The following is a 21473-nucleotide window of genomic DNA, read 5'->3' as shown; positions in this document are numbered from 1 at the left end:
CTTCAGTGCTCCAGCCCGGCTGGATGGATGGCTGCTGGGTGACAAGGGCTATCCCCTCAGAAGGTGGCTCATGACACCTCTCCCCCATCCAAGAACAGAAGCTGAGCAGTGGTACAATAGGAGCCTCCACAAGGGCTGTGGTGGAGAGAACCATCGGTCTTCCCAAGTTGGGCTTCCAATGCCTGGACCGCTCAGGGGGCGCACTCCAGTACCCCCCAGATCGTGTGTCGGTGATACTGGTTGCATTCTGTGCTCTCCACAATCTTGCGCTGGAAAGGGGGGACACTGTGGACGATGAAGACGTTGATGCAGTGTCTGCGGCTGCACACGATGAGACCAGCACTGATTCTGAGGATGAGGAGGCACAGGGGAATGCTGAGGGGCTAAACGCTGACCCGGGACTACACCAAGGAGGCAGGGACACCCGGGACACTTTAATCCAATGAACCTTCAGCTCGCTCCACACAAATGGACCAGCAGCACCAGCCTTGCCTGTCGCTTCCACACTCAGCACCTCAGTGCGAAATCTGCCAGGTCATCAGCTGCAACGAAAGACTTTGGGCATAAACTTAAATGTCCAAAAAAACACTCTGACATTTATCTTAAACATACAAATACAGAACAAAGGAGTCACCCTCAGCCATGGTAACACATCTGGTTTTTATTTTAACCATCAGAAGTTCTCTCAAATCCAAAACAAAACATTAACCAAGCAGAAAAAAATTATAATTCCCTAATCTCGGGCCAACACGAAAGCACCAGTGAGAAACCTGTGGTGTGCCTCAGATGCCTTTTTGCTTTCATTAACGGTGCTACGTCCTGGTGCTGACCCATCGCTCGGAGTGGGATCTGAGACAGCCTGCGGACTCTGCTGTCCTGCTGACCTCGATGACCTTGGCGATCGTCCTCTGGCCCGTGGAGCCTGTGCTGGCCCCGCCTGGGAGGGAGTTGCCAGTTCCACAGCTGGCATCACCCCAGTCACCGCAGCCTCACCGGATGAGATGGTCACTGGGAGAGGGGCGGAGCAGCTGGTGCCCTCATCCGGAGCGCCCTGAGAGGAGCCCACAGAGACGACAGGCAGCTGCTGCGCCAACGTGAGGTCGCTTTGGACCTCCCTGCTCACCGTGGATGGATGGGCAACGAGCTGGGAAACTTGAAGCCCAGACCATCTCCCACACTGGCACTGACCAGCTGTGGTCACCGGCACTGTGAGGGCTCGCTGGTCCGAGCGTAACCCCAAGAGAAGCTGCTTGTTCTCCTGGAGGCCCCTCTCCACGAGAGTCGCCACTCTCTCCATGACGCTCTGACATGAGGCTCATTGCATCACTGATACTCCCCGTGGACTCCTCCACCACGGACACCAAGCGAAGCATAGTCTCATGTAACACTCCCAGATGCTCCCGCACACCCGGCCGCATTTCCTGCAGCTGCTGCATCGTGGACGACTCCAGAGGGACATCATCAGGCACTGACTGAGCATGTGCCTGGTCCCCTGCAGTCCTCCGACTGCTGGCGCCATGGGCACTCTCTGTCTCTGCCGGCTCCTCCAGCGATTGTAAAGTGCCCTCTCCCTGTGCCCCGGGACACTAGCTGATGTTGCAATGCCCACCGAGGTGCTAGCATCTGCGCTGGTGCCTGCCTCGCAGAAATGGTGTGACACAGGTGAGACTTGAGAGCCCTCAGGTGTGAGAGGGAGCATCTGCAGTTCCTCCTGCCGGCCAGGCTCTGATGATGCTGAAATGAACAACAAGGACAGTGGATCAGTTAGCGTGCACAAAGTGACACACTTCATCCCTTTCCCCCCGGCTCATTATGCGCTCAACCTTCCAGAACCAATGGACATGAACATTGGTGAGGTGGCAGATAGTGAGGAGGATAGCCTTACATTACAGGCAGATACAGACGGGCTGGTCAGGTGGCCTAAGGAATACCAAATGGAATGTTATGTGGACAAGTGTGAGGTGATGCACTTGGGCAGGAGAAACAAGGTGCGGGAATACACGAGGAATGGTAGGACTGTGGAAAGTAAGGAGGATCAGAGGGACCTTGCTGTGCATGTCAACAGGCCTGTTAAGGTAGCGGGACATGTACTGTTTAAGAAGGTAAATGCCATACTTGCCTCTATTAGCTGAGGAATAGAATATAGGAACAGGGGGGTCATGTTCCAAGTGCAGAAAACGCTGCCTAGACCACAGCTATAGTTCTGCGTGCAGCTGTGAAATGTGCTTCATGGGAGGGATGTGATTGGAGTTGGGAGAGTGCAGAGGTCATTGACCAGGATGCTGGCTGGACTGGAGTGTTTGACTTATGAGGAGACATAGCATAGACTGGGGTTATTTCCCCTGGAGCAGAGGAGATTGAGGGGTGACATTATTGAGCTTTATAACAATATGAGGGGCATAGATAGGGTCAACAGAAAGGAACTTTTCCCCTTGGCGGAGGGATGAGTGATCTGGTGGCATTGATTTAAGGTAAGGGGCATGAGGTTGACAGGTGAGGTGATGAGCAACTTATACACACACAGTGTGTTGGGAATGTGGGACGCACTGCCTGAAAGGGTGGTGGATGCAGAAACCCTCTTAACATGTAATAAGTATTTGGATGTGCAGTTGTGATGCCGTGGCATACAAGGCAATGGGCATAGCGCTGGGAAATGGGATTAGGAGACTTAGGAAGGCGTTTGACCCGCGCATCCTCGAAGGTCCGAAGGACATTTGTCTATGATCCACACGTCTGACTCTATCAGTCTGTGAATGAGAAAACCATTCACTGCAGCAATTTGCACATGGACTCTGCACGCGCACACCGCACCCCAACCTCAGTGGCCCATATCAGGCCTCCAGTGCCTCTTCTCCTCACTACTGCTGATCAGTCACACAAAGATAGTGCGCCTGCTCCCAACCCCCCACAACGGCCCCTTGGACACATTCTGCGTCCATCACTTTAGGAAACGCACGGTCTGAGCTCCCATAGCAAGGAGGCACAACTACATGTAGCGCCAAGGGCAGCAGATGGCTCTTGGCCACGACACCTTGAGGCTCCCCTTCCACAATCTCATCACCGTGAATAGGACATGTGCTGGAGTTCTGAGTATGTGCCGAGCTGTATCTCCTGCAGGTTGCCCCCAGACTGGTCATGTACAACTAAGAGCAACACATGGTGCGGGGGAGAACTCATCTCCTCATGATCCACTCAGGCTGATGTAAGCATGGGCACTGTCTGCTTCCCCACCCAGCATACCAGAAATGCCCAACATGATTCAATGCAGAGATAAAATTTTTGTTTTATGATTCAATGCAGTCATGACAGTGAGACTTGGGGGGGCCTCAAAGGCTAAGGCTACCTGCTGGGTTAAATGCCCAATGCCAACATGGTGCTCACCCTTCCCGCGCGTAACAAATCGTTGAAGTGTTTATGGCATCAGATCCAGGTGCATCGCACCACATCGCGGGAGCTCACCACCTCCGCCACCTCCTCCCAGGCACGTTTCGCCATGTGGGGGGGCCTCCTCCCATCCTGGGGACCAGCACCTCCCTCTGTGCTGCCATCTCCTCGAGGAGGGCAATAAAGCAGTCATCAGGAAAACGAGGGGCACATTGGCCCCCCCGCTGGCAAACCCTGCAGCCTGGCCCTGCTCCTGGGGCTGACCCTGCAGCCTGGCCCTGCTCCTTCATGGGGATAGATACAGAGTAAAGCTCCCTCTACACTGTCCCCATCAAACACTCCCAGGACAGGTACAGCACGGGGTTAGATACAGAGTAAAGCTCCCTCTACACTGTCCCCATCACACACTCCCAGGACAGGTACAGCACGGGGTTAGATACAGAGTAAAGCTCCCCCTACACTGTCCCCATCAAACACTCCCAGGACAGGTACAGCACGGGGTTAGATACAGAGTAAAGCTCCCTCTACACCGTCCCCATCAAACACTCCCAGGACAGGTACAGCACGGGGTTAGATACAGAGTAAAGCTCCCTCTACACTGTCCCCATCAAACACTCCCAGGACAGGTACAGCACGGGGTTAGATACAGAGTAAAGCTCCCTCTACACCGTCCCCATCAAACACTCCCAGGACAGGTACAGCACGGGGTTAGATACAGAGTAAAGCTCCTCTACACTGTCCCCATGAAACACTCTGAGGACAGATACAGCACGGGGTTAGATACAGAGTAAAGCTCCCTCTACACTGTGTCCATCAAACTCTCCCAGGGCAGTCTGAATGTGACTGAGTCCAACTCACTGATGTTTATTGTCTCACGTGTGGGGAATGGGCAGCCCGTTGAGTAACTGGAGTTAATGTTTGGTGGAATTATGTCACCAGGGGCTGGCTCATGGCAATTGTGATATTGGGAGGCCATTGTGAGAATCTGTTTTGCACAAGGACCCGTCTGGTGATGATCTCCTCCTGCCCAGCGTCAGCCCTCTCTACCTGGCCACACCTCCCAGCTGCTCTGCCCCTGGCGGCCTCATCCTCATCCTCATCCTCATCCTCAACCTCAACCTCAACCTCATCCTCAACCTCATCCTCATCCTCAACCTCATCCTCATCCTCAACCTAAACCTCAACCTCAACCTCAACCTCAACCTCATCCTCAACCTCATCCTCATCCTGATCCTCCTCATCCTCAACCTCATCCTCAACCTCAACCTCAACCTCATCCTCCTCATCCTCAACCTCATCCTCATCCTCAACCTCATCCTCATCCTCCTCAACCTCAACCTCATCCTCATCCTCATCCTCAACCTAAACCTCAACCTCATCCTCAACCTCATCCTCATCCTCATCCTCAACCTCATCCTCAACCTCATCCTCATCCTCATCCTGATCCTCCTCAACCTCATCCTCATCCTCAACCTCATCCTCAACCTCAACCTCAACCTCAACCTCAACCTCATCCTCATCCTCATCCTCATCTGTTTCAGAATCTTCCGAATGGATAGGAGCTTTCACCCCCTCCTCCTCCTCAGAGATGGAGCTCTGCCCATAGCATCATCGCCATTGATCTGTATGCCCTCCGCTGTGTAATACACCACCACTTTTCTTATTACCCTTGCTGGGGCATATTTCAGAGCTCCAGCTGAGCGATCGAGGCACCTGAAGCGCATCTTTAAGATGCCAATGGCCTGTTTGATGGTACCTGGTGTCAACATGGCTGCTGTTGTAGTTCTCCCCTGCCTCCGTTTGTGGGCACCCAAAGGGGGACATTAGCTAAGTTCTTAAGGGGTAGCCCTTGCCCAGTAGAAGCCAACCACCGATCTGCATTGGTGGTTGAAACAGCCGAAGGAGTTGGGAACCCCTCAGTACGAAGGGGTAGTGACAGCTGCCAGAGAACCTTGCTCACACATGAAGAAAGACCTTGTGGTGGCCACAAACCACCAGGACATTGATTGAGTGGAAGGGCTTCCAATTGACAAAGGTGTCCGCATGTTGAGTTGGGCCCTTTATGGCAACAGGCGTCCTATCAATAACATCCTGCTGAGGGAAGCCTGCAAACTGGGCAAAAGCCATGCCTTTCTACACCTGAAACACCAAATCCATAGGGAGATTAATGCGATTCCCCACCCGAGCAAACAGAGCATTAGTTACAGCCTAATGCAGCTGTGAGCTGCCGACTGGGACATACCAGGTCTCCTGATGAGCTCTAGAAAGATCCTGAGGCATAATAGACATTGAGAATGATGGTTACCATTGTGATGGTTACCTTCACAACCACTGACAGGGCATGGGGGTTGATGGGTTGGGGCTTGAGTTGCTGCTGGACCATTTGAGATACGTCTGTCACCACCTCCTGGCTTAGCCTCAGTCACTTTGACACTGGTTCTCCATCATGTTGAGGTAAGATGTCCTAGGCCTGTACACCCTTCTCACAGAGTAGTACCTGGTTGTCCTGCCTCTGCCCCTCTCCCTTTCTGGTACATGGGCAGCAGCCTCTCCCTCCTGACCTTCTGGCCTTTGTCCTCTCACGGTGATTGGCTTCCGTGGTCTCCATACCCATCTTCTATGTTCCTTTGCCCACAACGCTATGTGCTCTTCTGCAGCATAAAGATCTTCCCGGCACCTGGTTGAACGAGTCAGTAGGGGCAAAAGATAATTGCCCCTGTGAGGCCAGGAGGCCCACGCTCCTACTCCCTTGGGTTAAGGGAAGACGGTTGGAATTTGTTTGGTGCTGGTTCTGGGGCTGTGAATACATTTTTAAGGAAATTCCACCAGAGAGCCCTACCTTTCCAAAAGGGGGTTCCCTGGCCTTCCAACAAAATACTCCAAGCTCAGACCCGCTCTGAACAGCTCTGCTCTGCACACTTCGGGATCCACACTCCTGGGTTACCAAACTCCGACTGGAGTGGAGCTGATTTAAATGACCAGCTGCCTCCATGAAACCCGTCTGAACGAAACACCCTCATTCCCACCCCCGCAAAATGGGAAGTGCCATGTTCAGGGACAGGGATTAGGATTTTTGGGCAGTTCTGCTATTTTCAGCAAATCTGGGTCAAAGAGTCCTCATGTTGTTCCTACGTGGATCATAATCATTCAGCTCCCCACTGAACAGGGCCCTGTTCAATGTGGCTCAGTATCACACTATGGTTATTCACTGAATCACCAGGGACCACTCAGTCCCAGAACCTGAACTCTGCCCATGTTGTAACTGCCCATAACGGAATAGGACCTGCACAGTAAAAGATCCCGAGGCACTTCACTGCAGAATAATCAGACAAAGATTTGAAATCGAGCCCTATAAAGAGGTATTAAGGCATGTAACCAAAAGAGATAGAGTTTAAGGAGTGTCTTACAAGAGGTAGAGATGTTAAGACACAGTTTGAACAAATTGCTGTGTTTTTCAGATCATTTTAAACTTCACAACCATGGACCTGTATAAGAGCAGCCTCTGCTGGCACGATTACATCGAGATACGGAATGGGTACTGGAGGAAGGCGCCACTCCTGGGTACGATATCTCTCACCTTCTGGTCTTGTACAGCCAGAACCTGTTTCGTTGTGCAATGTGTTTTTGTCCTGGTGAAGATGACACTTCTCTTCCTTTTGAATCACTAGCCTTTGAGTCACAAAGTTCCAGGTTCACGTCCCAGTCCAGGGGCAGGGTTTTTCGGCACCGTTTCGGTGGGGAGAGGGCTGTAAAATGCGGTGGGGCCGTTATAAATCCCATTGACGACAGCGGGAACGTAAGATCCTGCTGCAGTAAAATCCCGCCCCAGGCCATGAGCCTGAAAATCAAGGTCAACATTCTAGTGCGGTTCTGAGGGAGCACTGCACTGTCAGAGGTGCCGTCTTTTGGAAGAGATGTTTAAACTGGGTGGATGCACAAAAAAATCCCCTGGCTCTATTTCAAAGAAGAGCAGGAGAGTTATCCCCAGCGTCCGGGCTAATATTTACTCCTTAATTGACTAAAATCAAAGCCATGGGTATCCCTTGGATAGCAGAGGAGATGGAGAATATGATGAAACAAAAAAAGTGGGTGCATGATGCAGGTCAGGTGAATTCTTCAAGTGAGAACCAGGTTAAACAATAGGTTGAGAGGGAAAGTGAAGAGGAAAATGAGACTGGCAAAGAGAGAGTATGTGAATAGAATGGCTGTCAGCAGAAAAGGGAACCAAAGATGACCTAGCAGTATGTAAATAGTAAGCGGGCAGCAAGAGGTGGAGTGGGTCCAATTAGAGAGAAAGAGGGTGATGAGGGTTGGTAAAGGTAGTGGGAGTGGAGATAGTGGAACAGTTTTCCATAATCTTCCCTAGATACCAGGGGGTGGAGGTGCCAGAGGATTGGAGAGTCTCAAACCTGACATCCATATTCAAGAAAGGGTGTCAGGAGAGCCCTAGCAACGACAGGCCGGTCAGTTTAACATCAGGTGGTGGGTAAGGTTTTAGAAACAATGATCAGGTAAAAATGAACAGGCACTTGGAGAGGTTTGAGTTAATTATGGAGAGCCAGCACAGCAGAACATGCTTGACTAATCTCATTTAATCTTTTGATGAATTAACAGAGAAGGTTGATGAAGACAGTGGTTGCTGACAGTGTGGAATTTCAGAAAGCATTTGACAAAATGCCTGGTAAAAGGCTGGTTAACAAAACTGAGACTCGTGGAATGGGAGGGTCAGTGTCCATTTGGATAAAGACCTGGCCTAAGGACAGGAAACAGCGAGTCCGGGTAAATAGTTATTTTTTAAACTGGAGGGTGCTGCTCCTGAAGGGACAGCGCTAAGAACACAGTTTTTTTTGATGTATGTGAATGACATGGGCCAGGATTTTTCGGATGGTGGTCTTTCTCTTCCCGTCATCTGAAGAGTTGGTGGAAAACGCACCCCTGCCGACACTGGCTCCCCTGCAGCCATTTAATGCTCCAATAAACCTTAATTAAATGGAGGCGGGACCTCTGCCCCTCGCTTGGTAGGAAGTCCCGCCTCAGAGAGCTGCTGGCTAATCTGATTGGCCGGCAGCACTCACGTCCCAGCAGCACCAGAAGCTGCAAACAGTCCCCAGAGTCCAAGTCTCGGGAGTCCAGGACCAGGTAAGTATTGGGGGGGTCTGAGGAAGGGTAGCAGAGGTGAGGCCTGAGGGGCTGGGCAGAGAGGAGTTGGGGTGTTGGTGTAGAGGTCGACAGGAGGAAGCACCACAGGTGCCAGAGCTTGTGGGGTGGGGGGTGGTTGGGTGGGTGGGGGTGGTGATAGTGGTGGTGGGCCCAATGTTGAAAGGAGGCTGTTGATGGAGGTGCCCCTCCAGAGGGCAGAGCAGGCTCGAGGGACTGAATGGCCAAATCCTGCTTCTTGTTCGTGTGTTTGCATTCTACTCCATCTCTCAGGTCAGCCCCTAAGCCTAGAAATCAATCTAGCAAACCTTGGTTGGCCACCTCTAAGACAAATGTATCCTTCCTTACGTAAGGAGACAAGGGCAAAAAGGTAAGGTGAACTGGGTTCAGCTTTGGAACTGGACGCATACCTGAGAGTTTGGTGAGTGCGGGAGTGCAGAAAGGAGGTGTTCCTTTCCTTTTGCCTTCTCTCCCTTTTTCACCCTGTAGGAATTGGTTCTTACTCTGCTACAGGGAAAGGACTAGCTGTTTGTCAGGATCTTGTAAGTGGTTAAGGCCTATTCCAGTCCTAAGGTTTAAAATAATATACAAACTGGTGGTAAAGTTAGTAAAATATATAAAAAAGGAAAATAAATAAGCAATTAATATAATCAAGAGATTACTTGAAACACATTAAGGATGGCAGGACAGGTGATGTGTCAAGGCTGCAGCATATGGGAGCTCCTGGATAACATTGTGATCCAGGGTAAACACGTCTGCAGTAAGAGTTTGCGGCTCGAGGAATTTCGGCTCAGAGTCACTGAGCTGGAGGCTGAGCTGCAGACACTGTGACACATCAGGGAGGGGGATCGTTAACCTGGATGCTTTATACCAGGAGGCGGTCACATCCCTTAGGATAGAGTCTTCTGATTTGGTCAGTGGTCAGGGACAGGAGGGGGTGACTGCGAGTGAGGCAGGTAAGGGGACCCAGAGGGCAAGCGTGTGAGCCTCTGCAATTATCCAATAGGTCTGAGGTTCTCTCAGCTTGTTTGGATGAGAATGAAGGCTGCAGGGTGGATGAGCAAACCGACCATAGCACCATGGTACAGGAAGCCACCCAAGTGGGGGGAGTAAAAAGGAACGTAGTGGTAGTAGGGACAGAATAGTGAGGGGGAGTGCCACAGTTCTCTGTACCAAAGAGTGAAAGTCCAGACGGCTGTGTTGCCTGCCCAGGGCCAGGGTTCAGAACATTTGCTCAGGGCTGGAGAGGAATTTGCAGTGGGAGGGGGAGGATCCAGTTGTCATGGCCCAAGCAGGTATCAATGACATAGGCAGCTCAAAGAAAGAGGTTCTGTATAGAGAGTACGAGGAACTAGGCACTAAATTAAAAACCAGAGCCTCAAAGGTAATAATCCCTCCTCCATGTTGAATATCACTTGGAGGAAGCACTGAGGGTGGCAAGGGTGCAGAATGTACTCTGGGTGGTGGACTTCAATGTCCATCACCAAGAGTGGCTCGGTAGCACCACTACTGACCGAGCTGGCCAAGTCCTAAATGACATAGCTGCTAGACTGGGTCTGCGGCAGGTGGTGAGGGAACCAACAAGAGGGAAAAACATGCTTGACCTCATCCTCACCAACCTGCTTGTCGCAGATGCATCTGTCCATGACAGTATCGGTAGGAGTGACCACTGCACAGTTGTTGTGGAGATGAAGTCCCACCTTCACATTGAGGATACCCTCCATCGTGTTGTGTGGCACTACCACCGTGCTAAATGGGATAGATTTCAAACAGATCTAGCAACTCAAGGCTGGGCATCCGTGAGGCGCTGTGGGCCATCAGCAGCAGCAGAATTGTACTCAAACACAATCTGTAACCTCATGGCCCAGCATATCCCCCACTCTACCATTACCATCAAACCAGGGGATCAACTCTGCTTCAATGAAGAGTGCAGGAGCGCATGCCAGGAGCAGCACCAGGCATACCTAAAATGAGGTGTCAACCTGGTGAAGCTATAACACAGGACTGCTTGCATCCAAACAGCATAAGCAGCAAGTGATAGACAGAGCTAAACGATCCCACAACCAACGGATCAGATCTAAACTCTGTAGTCCTGCCACATCCAGTCGTGAATGGTGGTGGAAAATTAAACAACTCACTAGAGGAGGAGGCTCCACAAATATCCCCATCCTCAATGATGGAGGAGCCCAGCACATCAGTGCAAAAGATAAGGCTGAAGCATTCGGTACAATCTTCAGCCAGAAGTGCCGAGTGGATGATCCATCTCGGCCTCCTCCAGAGGTCCCCAGCATCACAGATGCCAGTCTTCAGCCCGTTCAATTCACTCCATGTGAAATCAAGAAACAGCTAAAGGCACTGGATACTGCAAAGGCTATGGGCCCTGACAATATTCCAGCAATAGTACTGAAGACTTTTGCTCCAGAACTTGCCACAACCCTAGCCAAGGTGTTCCAGCACAGCTACAACACTGGCATCTACCCGGCTATGTGGAAAATTGCCCAGGTATGTCCTGTACACAAAAAGCAGGACAAATCAACCCGGCCAATTTTCGCCCCATCAGTCTACTCTCCATCATCAGTAAAGTAATGGAAGGGGTCATCAACTGTGCTATCAAGTGGCACTTGCTTAGCAATAACCTGCTCACTGATGCCCAGTTTGGGTTCCACCAGGATCACTCAGCTCCTGACCTCATTACAGGCTTGGTTCAAAAATGGACAAACGAGTTGAACTCCCGCGGTGAGGTGAGTGACTGCCCTTGACATCAAGGCGGCATTTGATCGAGTGTGGCATCAAGGAGCCCTAGCAAAACTGGAGTGAATGAAAATCAGGGGGAAAGTTCTCCACTGGTTGGAGTCATACCAAGCACAAAGGAAGATGGTTGTGGTTGTTGGAGGTCAGTCATCTCAGCTCCAGGACATCACTGCAGGAGTTCCTCAGGGTAGTGTCCTTAGCCCAACCATCTTCAGCTGCTTCATCAATGTCCTTCCTTCCATCATAAGGTCAGAAGTGGGGATGTTCGCTGATGATTGCACAATGTTCAGCACCATTTGCAACTCCTCAGATACTGAAGCAGTCCATGTCTAAATGGAGCAAGCAATATCCAGGCTTGGGCTGACAAGTGGCAAGTAACATTCACGCCACACAAGTGTCAGGCAATGACCATATCCAACAAGAGAGAATCTAACCATCGTCCCTTGATGTTCAATGGCAATACCATCATTGAATCTCTCACTATCAACAGCCTGGGGGTTACCATTGACCAGAAACTGAACTGGACTAGCCATATAAATACTGTGGCTACAAGAGCAGGTCAGAGGCTGGGAATCCTGCAGTGAGTAACTCACCTCCTGGCTCCCTAAAGCCTGTCCACCATCTACAAAGCACAAGTCAGGAGTGTGATGGAATACTCCCCCCATTTGCCTGGATGAGTGCAGCTCCCACAACACTTAGGAAGTTTGACATCATCCAGGACAAAGCAGCCCCGCTTGATTGGCACCACATCCATAAACATCCAATCCCTTCACCACTGACGCACAGTAGCAGCAGTGTATACCATCTACAAGATGCACTGCAGGAATTCACCAAGGCTCCTTCGACAGCACCTTCCAAACCCACAACCACTACCATCTAGAAGGACAAGGGCAGCAGATAGATGGGAACACCACCACCTGGAAGTTCCCCTCCAAGTCACTCACCATCCTGACTTGGAAATATATCACCGTTCCTTCACTGTCGCTGGGTCAATATCCTGGAACTTCCTCCCTAACAGCACTGTGGGTGTACCTACACCACATGGACTGCAGCGGTTCAAGAAGACAGCTTTTCAGATGCAACTAGGGATGGTTAATAAATGCTGGCCTAGCCTGCGACACCCACATCCTGTGAATAAATTTTTCAAAAATTACCCAAGCCATTTGCAAATTGGGATAGGGAAATAATATTAGAGAAATGGATGCTTGGCTGAAAGACTGGTGTGGGAGAAGAGGGCTCCAGGCCATGGGGCTCTGACAGCAGCTCTGGGGAAAGTGGAGGTTGTACCGTTGGAACAGTCCACACTCAAACCATGAATTCTAGTGAGCTGCATAATGGGGGCAAGGGAGCAAATTAGGGAAGATGTGGTAAATTCAAGAGTAGAGACAAGGCAAGAGAGACAGGTATAAATGTGGGAAATGATAAACAGACCATGTCACGATGGGATAGAGAGTACAAATCTAAGAGTAAATCAGCAGATAAGGCTAGATGTTCCAAAAATAATAAAAGGACCAACTAAAGGCTCTGTATCTGAACACATGTAGCATTTGAAATAAAACAGATGAGCTGATAGCGCAAATAGAAATAAATAAGTACAATCTGATAGCCATTACAGAGACACAGCTACAGGACGACATAGACTGGGACCTGCATATTGAAGGGTACGTGACATGTGGGAAGGACAGGAAGTTAGGGAAAGGTGGAGGAGTGGCTCTGTTAATTAATGATGGTATTAGCACATTCGAAAGAGATGATCTAAGTTAAAGAAACCAGGATGTAGAAATGGATTGGGTAGAGTTGAGAAGTGATAAAGGCGAGAAGTCAGTGTGGGAGTAGTGTACAGGCCCCCTAATGGTAACCATATGGTAGGATGGGGTATAAAGGAAGAAATAACTGGAGCTTGTCAGAACGATGCGGCGATAACATTGGGGGATTTTAATCTGCATATAGACTGGGAAAATAAGATGGGCAAAGGTAGCCTAGATGAGGAGTTCAGAGGGCAGAATTTTGCGTTCCGTGGGTGACCTGAACGGAAGTGAAATAGTGCGTGATGGCGTCAGGCCCAACGTTATCGCGCACACTCGCGATCTTTTAGTCGGCGGGTGTGTGTGAGAGGCGGAAAATTAAGAGGCCTCTAGTGAGGTCCTTCAGTAATTAATTAAGCTGCATTTTCTGCTGCCGCTCAACTGTTGGGTTGGCGGGCGGGCGAATTGGCCAGGCGGCCTTTGCATTGTTAACAACACCTCATGCACGGGCAGGATGAGGTTTCCAACGCTTACTGAAAAAACAGTAAAACATTTTTAACATCCTTTTTCACATGTCCCTCTTCTTGTGACTGAGTCACATGTGGGGACGTGTTTATCTCCTATGTTAAAAGTTTATTTTTGTATTTAACATGTGTTAGTTCCCTGAGTGCCTGCAGGGAACTGTCAGTGTCGCTCCCCGGAGCATGCACACACCTCAGCGCTCCCGCTCCTCCCACCTCCACTCCGGCAGCGCTCAGGCTCCAAGCGTACGTTTCACACTGGCTGGCTGTTAATTGGCTAGCCAATGTGAAATGGCGGTCAGAGCCCGATTGCGGACAGCGGGTGGCTTCACGGCCACTTCCGGGCCCGCCTGACGAGGCAAAAGTTCTTCCCATAAGATGTTTTCGGGATAGTTTCTGGCACCAACCAAGAGAGCAGGCTGTACTAGACCTGGCATTGTGCAATGAGATAGGATTAATTAATGACCACATAGTAAAAGCACCACTCGGTAGCAGCAATGATAACATGATTGAATTTTGCACTCTGTTTGAGGGGGGGAGAATTTTCCGCTCGTTCGGGTCCGGCACACGCATGATAATGTCGGGTGAGCGTCCCGACGTCACCGCGCACTCGCGCGATATTTCGGTCGCTGGGTGCAAGTGGGAGTCGGCAGCACGCCCGCCGATAATTAACTGGCCTATTAAAGATCGAATTGAATGAAATACCTTCGCTGCTCAACCAACCTTACGGTTGGCGGGCGGGTGAAAAGGATTTTTTGTGAAACCTCATCCAAGGGCGGGGTGAGGTTTCGATCCCTCATTAAAAAAAGTCAAAAATTTCAAACTAGTTTCTAACGTGTCCCTGCTCATGTGACAAGAGTTCACATTGCATCGGTCTTCACTATAGAGGATACAAGTAACATCCCAGAAACAGCTGTAAATCAGGAAATGGAAGGGAGGGAGGAACTCAGGAAAATTACAATCACCAAGGAAGTGATACTGAGAAAATTGTTGGAGCTGCGGGTTGACAGGTCCTGATGGACTTCGTCCTAGGGTTTTAAAAGAAGTGGCTAGTGAGATAGTTAATGCTTTGGTTTTAATTTTCCAGAATTCCCCAGGCCAGGATTTTATGGCCCCTCCCACCCTGCGGGATATTACTTCCCGTAACATGCTGCGGCGAGGCTGTAAAATCCCATCCCAAATTCGGGATTTGATTGGAAAATAGCAAATGTAACTGCTTTATTCAAAAAGGAAGAGAGACAGAAAGCAGGAAACTAGAGGCCAGTTAGCTTAATGACATTGGAAAAATTCAAGGCAATCAGGTCACGTCAACATGGGTTTTGTGAAAGGGAAATCATGTTTGACCAATTTATTGGAGTTCTTTGAAGAAGTCACATATGCTGCAGATAAAGGGGAACCAGTGGGTGTTTTGTACTTAGATTTCCAGAAGGCATCTGATAAGGTGTCACATTTAAGGTTATTGTGAAAAATAAAAGCTCTTGGTATAGGCGGTAACATATTGGCATGGATAGAAGATTGGCTGGCTAACAGGGAACAGAGAGTAGGTATAAATGGGTCTTTTTCTGGTTGGTAAGATGTAACAAGTGGTGTGCCACAGAGATCAGTGCTGGGGCCTCAGCTATTTACAATTTATATAAATGACTTGGATGAAGGGAGTGAAGGTATGGTCCCTCCCTAAATTTGCTAATGACACAAAATAGGCAGGATAGTAAGATGTGAAGAGGTCAGAAGGAGGCTACAAAGGAACATGGATAGGTTAAGTGAGCAGGCAAAGATCTGGCAGATGGAGCAAAATGTGGGAAAGTATGAAATTGTCCTTTTTGACAGGAAACATAAAAGAGAAGCATATTATCCAAATGGTGAGAGATTACAGAGCTCTGAAATGCAGAGGAATCTGGGTGTCCCAGTGCATGAATCACAAAAAGTTAGTATGCAGGTACAGCACGTAATTAGGAAAGTTAACAGAATGTATTTATTTATTGTGAGGGGAATTGAATATAAAAGTAAGGAAGTTATACTTCAGTTGTACAGGGCATTGGAGAGACCACTTCTGGAGCATTGTGTACAGTATTGGTCTCCTTATTTAAGGAAGGGTGTAAGTGCATTGGAAGCAGTTCAGAGAAAGTTTACTAGACTAATACCTGGAATGGGTGGGTTGTCTCATGAGGAAAGGCTGGACAGACTAGGCTTGTATCCGCTGGAGTTTAGAAGAATAAGAGGCGACTTGATTGAAACATATAAGATCCTGAGGGGTCTTGACAGGGTGGATGTGGAGAGGATGTTTCCTCTTGTGAGAGAATCTTGTACTGGGGTCACTGTTTAAATATAAGGGGTTGCCCATTTAAAACGGAGATGAGGAGAATTCTTTTCTCTCAGAGAGTTGTGAGTCTTTGGAACTCTCTTCCTCAAAAGGCAGTGGAAGCAGAGTCTTTGAATATTTTTAAGGCAGAGCTGGATAGATTCTTGATAAGCAAGGGGTCGGAAGGATATAGGGAGTAGACGTGAATGTGGAGTTGAGGTTACAATGAGATCAGCCATGGTCTTATTGAATGGCGGAGCAGGCTCGAAGGGCTGAGTGGCCTCACTCCTGCTGCTAACTCGTGTGTTTGTATGAGACTAAGCTGGATACAGTAATCCCGGTGTTCTCTCACCAAAGCTCTATATAATTGCAGCAAGACTTCTTATATTCCAGCCCCTTTGCGATAAAGGGTAACATACCATTTGCCTTCCATACCTGCTGGCCATACCTGCATGTCAACTTCCTGTGTGTCATGTACAAGGAACCCCAAATCCCTCTGCACTCCAACATTTGATCACATCGCACCTTTTAAAAGAAATCTGCTCTTCCATTCTTCCCACTAAGTGGATAATTTCTCCACATTCCACTGCCATCTTCTTGGCCAATCACTTTAACCATCTGTTAACCAATCTTCAATCTGTGGTAGGAACATAGGAAGAGGAGGCCATTCAGCCCCTCAGGCCTGTTTCTATTCAGTGAGGTCATGGCTGATCTGTGAGCTAACTCCACATAGCTACCTTTGCCCCACATCCCACGATCATATAAGACCCCAATCCTATAGGCCCTAATCTTGTGTAGCAACCTATTTTTGGCACCTTATTGGATGCTTCTGAAAGTAGAAATTGCTGCATCTTTTTTATCTACCCCACAGTTACATCCTCAAAACTATCTTAATAGATTTGTCAAATGCAATTTCCCTTTTATAAAAGTGTGTTGACTCTGCTTAATTATACAGCGATTTTCCAAGTGGCTGTTATTGCCTCATTAATAATAACTTTTCCCTGGTACGAATCTCAGTCTAACTGGCTTTATTTTCCTGGTTTTTTTTCTCCCTCCTTTCTTGAACAGTGAGGTCACATTTGCCACCTTCCAACCCGCGGAGGCTGTTCTAGAATCTTAGGGCTGAAATTTTCTCTTGTCGGGCAGGCTTGCGCCCAACCCTAACGAGCCAAATAGCGTGCGATGGCATCCGGCGAGCATCCCGATGTCATCGCGCACTCTCGCGATATTTCGCTTGGCGGCACACGTGTGAGAGTCAGCAGCGCGCCCGCTGACAATGGAGCGGCCTATTGAGGTCCTAAATCAATTAATTGATTCGAATTTTTCGCTGCCTGTCCAAACATTCAGTTGGCGGGCGGGCGAAAAGGCCAAGTGGCCTTTGCATTTTTGGCAAAACCTCTTCCACAGGCGGGATGTTTCAACCAGTGATTTAAATAAAAATATATAAACTTTTAAAACTCATATTTAACATGTCCCTGCTCATGTGACAGAGTCGCACGAGGGGACATGTTTTCATTATTTTTAATATCTTTGTTTGTACAGTTCAAAATCTTCAGCTCCCTGAGGCAGCTCTGTCCCTCAGGGGACTCTCCTAGTGCACACCCCAGCGCATGCACAAACTTCAGCGCCCGCGCTCCTCCCAACCCCACCCCGGCAGCGCTGAGCGCTGCAGCGCGTGGTTCACACGGGCCAGCCAGCGTGAAGTCGATGTCGGGGTCCGATCGCGGGCACCAGCCGGCTGTGCGACTGCTCCCAGGCCCGCCCGCCACGCCTGCCTGACGAGGGCAAAATTCTGTGCTTAGAAATTCTGGAAGATCGAAACCAATACATTCATTACCTGTGCAGCCTCCCTTTTAAAACCTTAGGATGTACATCATCAGGCCAAAGGAATTGTTAGATTTTAATTCTATTAATTTCTCCCGTGCTTTTTCTTTACTAACATTCATTACTTTAAGTTCCTCACTCTCATTAGTCTCTTGATTCTCCACAATATCCAGGATATTCTTTGTGTCTTTGATTGTGGAGACAGATTCACGATATTTGTTTAACATTTCTGCCATTTACTTATTCTCCATTATAATTTCTCTTGCTCCTGCCTTTTAAGGGATCTATGTTTACTTTAGCTACTCCCTTCCTTTTACATGCTTGTAAAGGCTCTTCCAATAGCAGAAAAATCACAGAAATATTACAGCACAGGAGGCCATTCGGCCCATCATGTCTGCACTGGCTCTCCAAAGTGAATTCACTTGTACTATTCTCCCACCTTCTCTGTCTAACCCTGCACATTCTTCCCTTTTTGATAACTGTCTAATTCCCTTATGAGTGGCTCAGTTGAACCTACCTCCACCTCACTCTCAGGCAGCGCATTCCAGACCTTAACCACTCGCTCCGTGAAAGAAGTTTTTCCTCATGGTGCATTTGCTTCTTTTACCAACTACTTTAAATCTGTGCCCTCTCGTTCTTGATCCTCTCATGAGTGGGATCAATTTCTCCATGTCTACTCTGTCCAGACCCCTCATGATATTGAATATCTCTGTCAAATCTGCTCTCAGCCTCCTTTCTGCCAGGGAAACAGTCCTACCTTCTCCAATCTGTCTTCATTATTGAGGTTCCTTATCCCTGGAACCATTCTCATGAATCTTTTCTGTATTCTCTCCAGTTCCTTCACATCCTTCCAAAAGTGCGGCACCCAGAACTGCATGCCGTATTCTAGCTGTGGCCAAACTAGTGAGTTATACAAGCTGATGTACCCCGTGCCCCTATTAACAAAGCCCAGGACACTGTATACTTTATTCACCATGCTCGCAACTTGTCCTGTCATCTTTAACGATCTATGCACATGTACACCCAGGTCCCTCTGCTCCCGCACCTCTTTTAGAGTCGCACCCTTTATATTGTCTGTCCATGTTCCTTCTACCAAAATGAATCGCTTCACTTTTCTCTGCACTGAACTTCATCTGCCATCTGTCTGCCCATTCCACCATTGTCCTTTTGAAGTTCCACATCATCCTCCTCATTGTTCACAATGCTACCAAGTTTCATATCATCTGCAAATTTTAAAATTGTGCCCTGTCCACCAAGGTCTAGGTCATTAATAACATCAGGAAATGCAAGGGTCCCAATACCAACAGTGGGGAACTCCACTACAAACCTTCCTCCAGCCCGAGAACCATTCATTGACCATACTCCCTGTTTACTGTCACTTAGCCAATGTTGTATCTATTGTTGCTACTGTCCCTTCCATGAGCTCTAACTTTGCTCACAAGTCTGTTGTGCGGCACTGTGCCAAATGCTTTTTGGAAGTTCATGTAAACCACATCAACAGCATTGCCTTCATCATCCCTCTCTATTACCTCTTCAAAAAACTCCAGCAAGTTAGTTAAACATGATTGCCCCTTAAGAAATCCATGCTGACTTTCTGTAATTAAACCTCATTTGTTCATGTGACTATCAATTGTGTTCCAAATTATTGTTTCCAGAAGTTTCCCCACCACCGAAGTTAAACTGACTGGCCTATTGTTGATGAGCTTATCCTTTTACTCTTTTTTTGGAACAAGGTTGTAGCATTTGCAATTCTCCAGTACTCTGGCACCACCCCCAAGTCTAGGGAAGACTGAAAGATTATAGCCAGTGCATCCGCAATTTGCACTCTCCCTTCCCTCAGTGTCCTTGGATACATCTCATCCGGTCCTGGTGCCTTCAGTACAGACAGGTATTATCTAATACCTCCTCCTTAACAATTTTAAATCATTCTAGTGTATTAATTACCTCCTCTTTCACCATGTCCTCGTAGCACCTTCTTCCTTGGGAAAGACAGACGCAAAGTATTCATTTAATACCTCAGCCATGCTCCCTACGTCTATGTGTAAATCCCCCTTTTGGTCCCAATCAGCCCTACTCCTCCTTTTACCACCGTTCTACTATTTATATGCCTATAGAAGATGTTGGGATTCCCTTTCATATTAGCTGCCAGTCTCTTTTCATACTCCCTCTTTGCTTCCCTTATTTGCTTTTTCACCTCCTCTCTGAACCTTCTATATTCAGCCTAGTTTTGCAATTGTATTTTCTACCTGACATTTATCATAAGCACACTTTATCTTCTTTATCTTAATTTCTATCCCCTTTATCAGCCAGGGAGCTCTGGATTTGTTTGCCCTACCTTCCCCCTTCGAGGGAATATACCTTGACTGTGCCCGAACTCTCTCTTCTTTGAAGGTAGCCCATTGTTCACCTACCATTTTTCCTGCCAACCTTTGACTCCAATTTATTCGGCCCAGATTTATTTTTACCCCGTTGAAGTTGGTTTCTCCCCGAGTTAATTATTTTTACTTTGGACTGTTCTTTATCCTTTCCCATAGTCAGCCTAAAACATATGGTACAATGATCACTGTCCCCTAAATGTTCCTCCACTGACACATTATCAACTTGGCCCTTCTCATTTCCAGAGCCAGGTCCAGCTCTGTCTCCTTTCAGTGGAAACACACTGCTGGAGAAAATTCTCCTGAACACACTCTAGGAACTCCTGCCTCTCTGTGCCCTTCACACTAATACTATCCCAGCCTGTATTTGGATAATTAAAGCCCCCCATTATAACTTCCCTATAATTTTTTCACTTCCTTGCAAATTTGTTCCACTACATCCTTCCCAACGATTGGCTGTCTGTAGACTACACTGAGCAATGTAATCACACCCTTTTTGTTCCTTTGCCGGAGCCAAATAGATCCCACCCTTGATCCGTTTGGGACATTCCCTTCCTCTTGCACTGCCTTAGTCTCCTTAATGAATATCGCCACCCTCCCCCTTTTCTTCCTTTCCTATCTTTCCTGAACACCTTGTATCAGGAATATTTAACACCCAGTCCTGCCCTTCTTTGGGCCAGGTCTCTGTTATAGCCACAACATTGTATTTCCATGTGACGATCTGTGCCTGTAACTCCCCAGTCTTATTTACCACGCTCCGTGCATTCACATACACGCACAGTAACCCTGATTTAGACTTTTTCATTTCTCCCTTACTCTAACCCCAGCTATTAACTTACTATTGCTTATTCTAGTACTATCTGACTCTCCAAGTAATTAGTGCACCTTGGTATTCCTCTCTGGTATTATCTCCTGGTTCCCAAACCTCTGCCAAGTTAGATTAAACCCTCCCCAATCTCTTGCTCACTTACTCTCATTCTATAATCTCCCTTTTCATTACTTTCTTGGTCATCCTTTGAATTTTCAAATCTTCTCAATCCTCATCATTACTACTCTTTTGTTAGCTCCTTCTTTTAACCTATCTTTAACTTATCTAGTCAAGGTTGGACCACTTTTCCAGTGGAATTTTCATTCCTCAATGAGAATTATGAATTATTTTCATTTCTTTGTTTGGCGTTGTGTACCTGCAGTCACATATTTAAATCTCATTTCCAATCTGCCTCATCTTTCAGACCTCTGCAAAAGACTTTGTTTAAATTTAAGACCCTGTATTCAGACTTAACCCCATTATTCTCAAACTCAATATGAAATTGTGCCTCATTATGATCACTCTTTCCCAGAAGATCATTTAGCATAATATGAATAATTAACTGGGTCTTGTTACACAATACGAGAGTGGCCTGTTCTCTGATAGTTT

General features: G+C 48.1%; 1 protein-coding gene across 1 annotated transcript in view; it reads left to right on the top strand.

Annotated features, from left to right (window-relative positions):
- The window catches only part of LOC144668481 (tolloid-like protein 2), a 177359-nt gene that overhangs the window by 81941 nt on the left and 73945 nt on the right, over positions 1–21473 (top strand). Inside the window, exon 10 of the mRNA XM_078530514.1 lies at positions 6843–6945. Coding sequence (XP_078386640.1) covers positions 6843–6945 — 103 coding nt within the window. The remainder of the gene's footprint in view (positions 1–6842; positions 6946–21473) is intronic.

This window comes from Cetorhinus maximus, chromosome 27 (assembly GCF_964194155.1).
Source record: "Cetorhinus maximus chromosome 27, sCetMax3.hap1.1, whole genome shotgun sequence".
In the NCBI taxonomy this organism is placed as follows: domain Eukaryota; kingdom Metazoa; phylum Chordata; class Chondrichthyes; order Lamniformes; family Cetorhinidae; genus Cetorhinus; species Cetorhinus maximus.
This window is presented reverse-complemented; position numbering and strand designations above follow the sequence as displayed.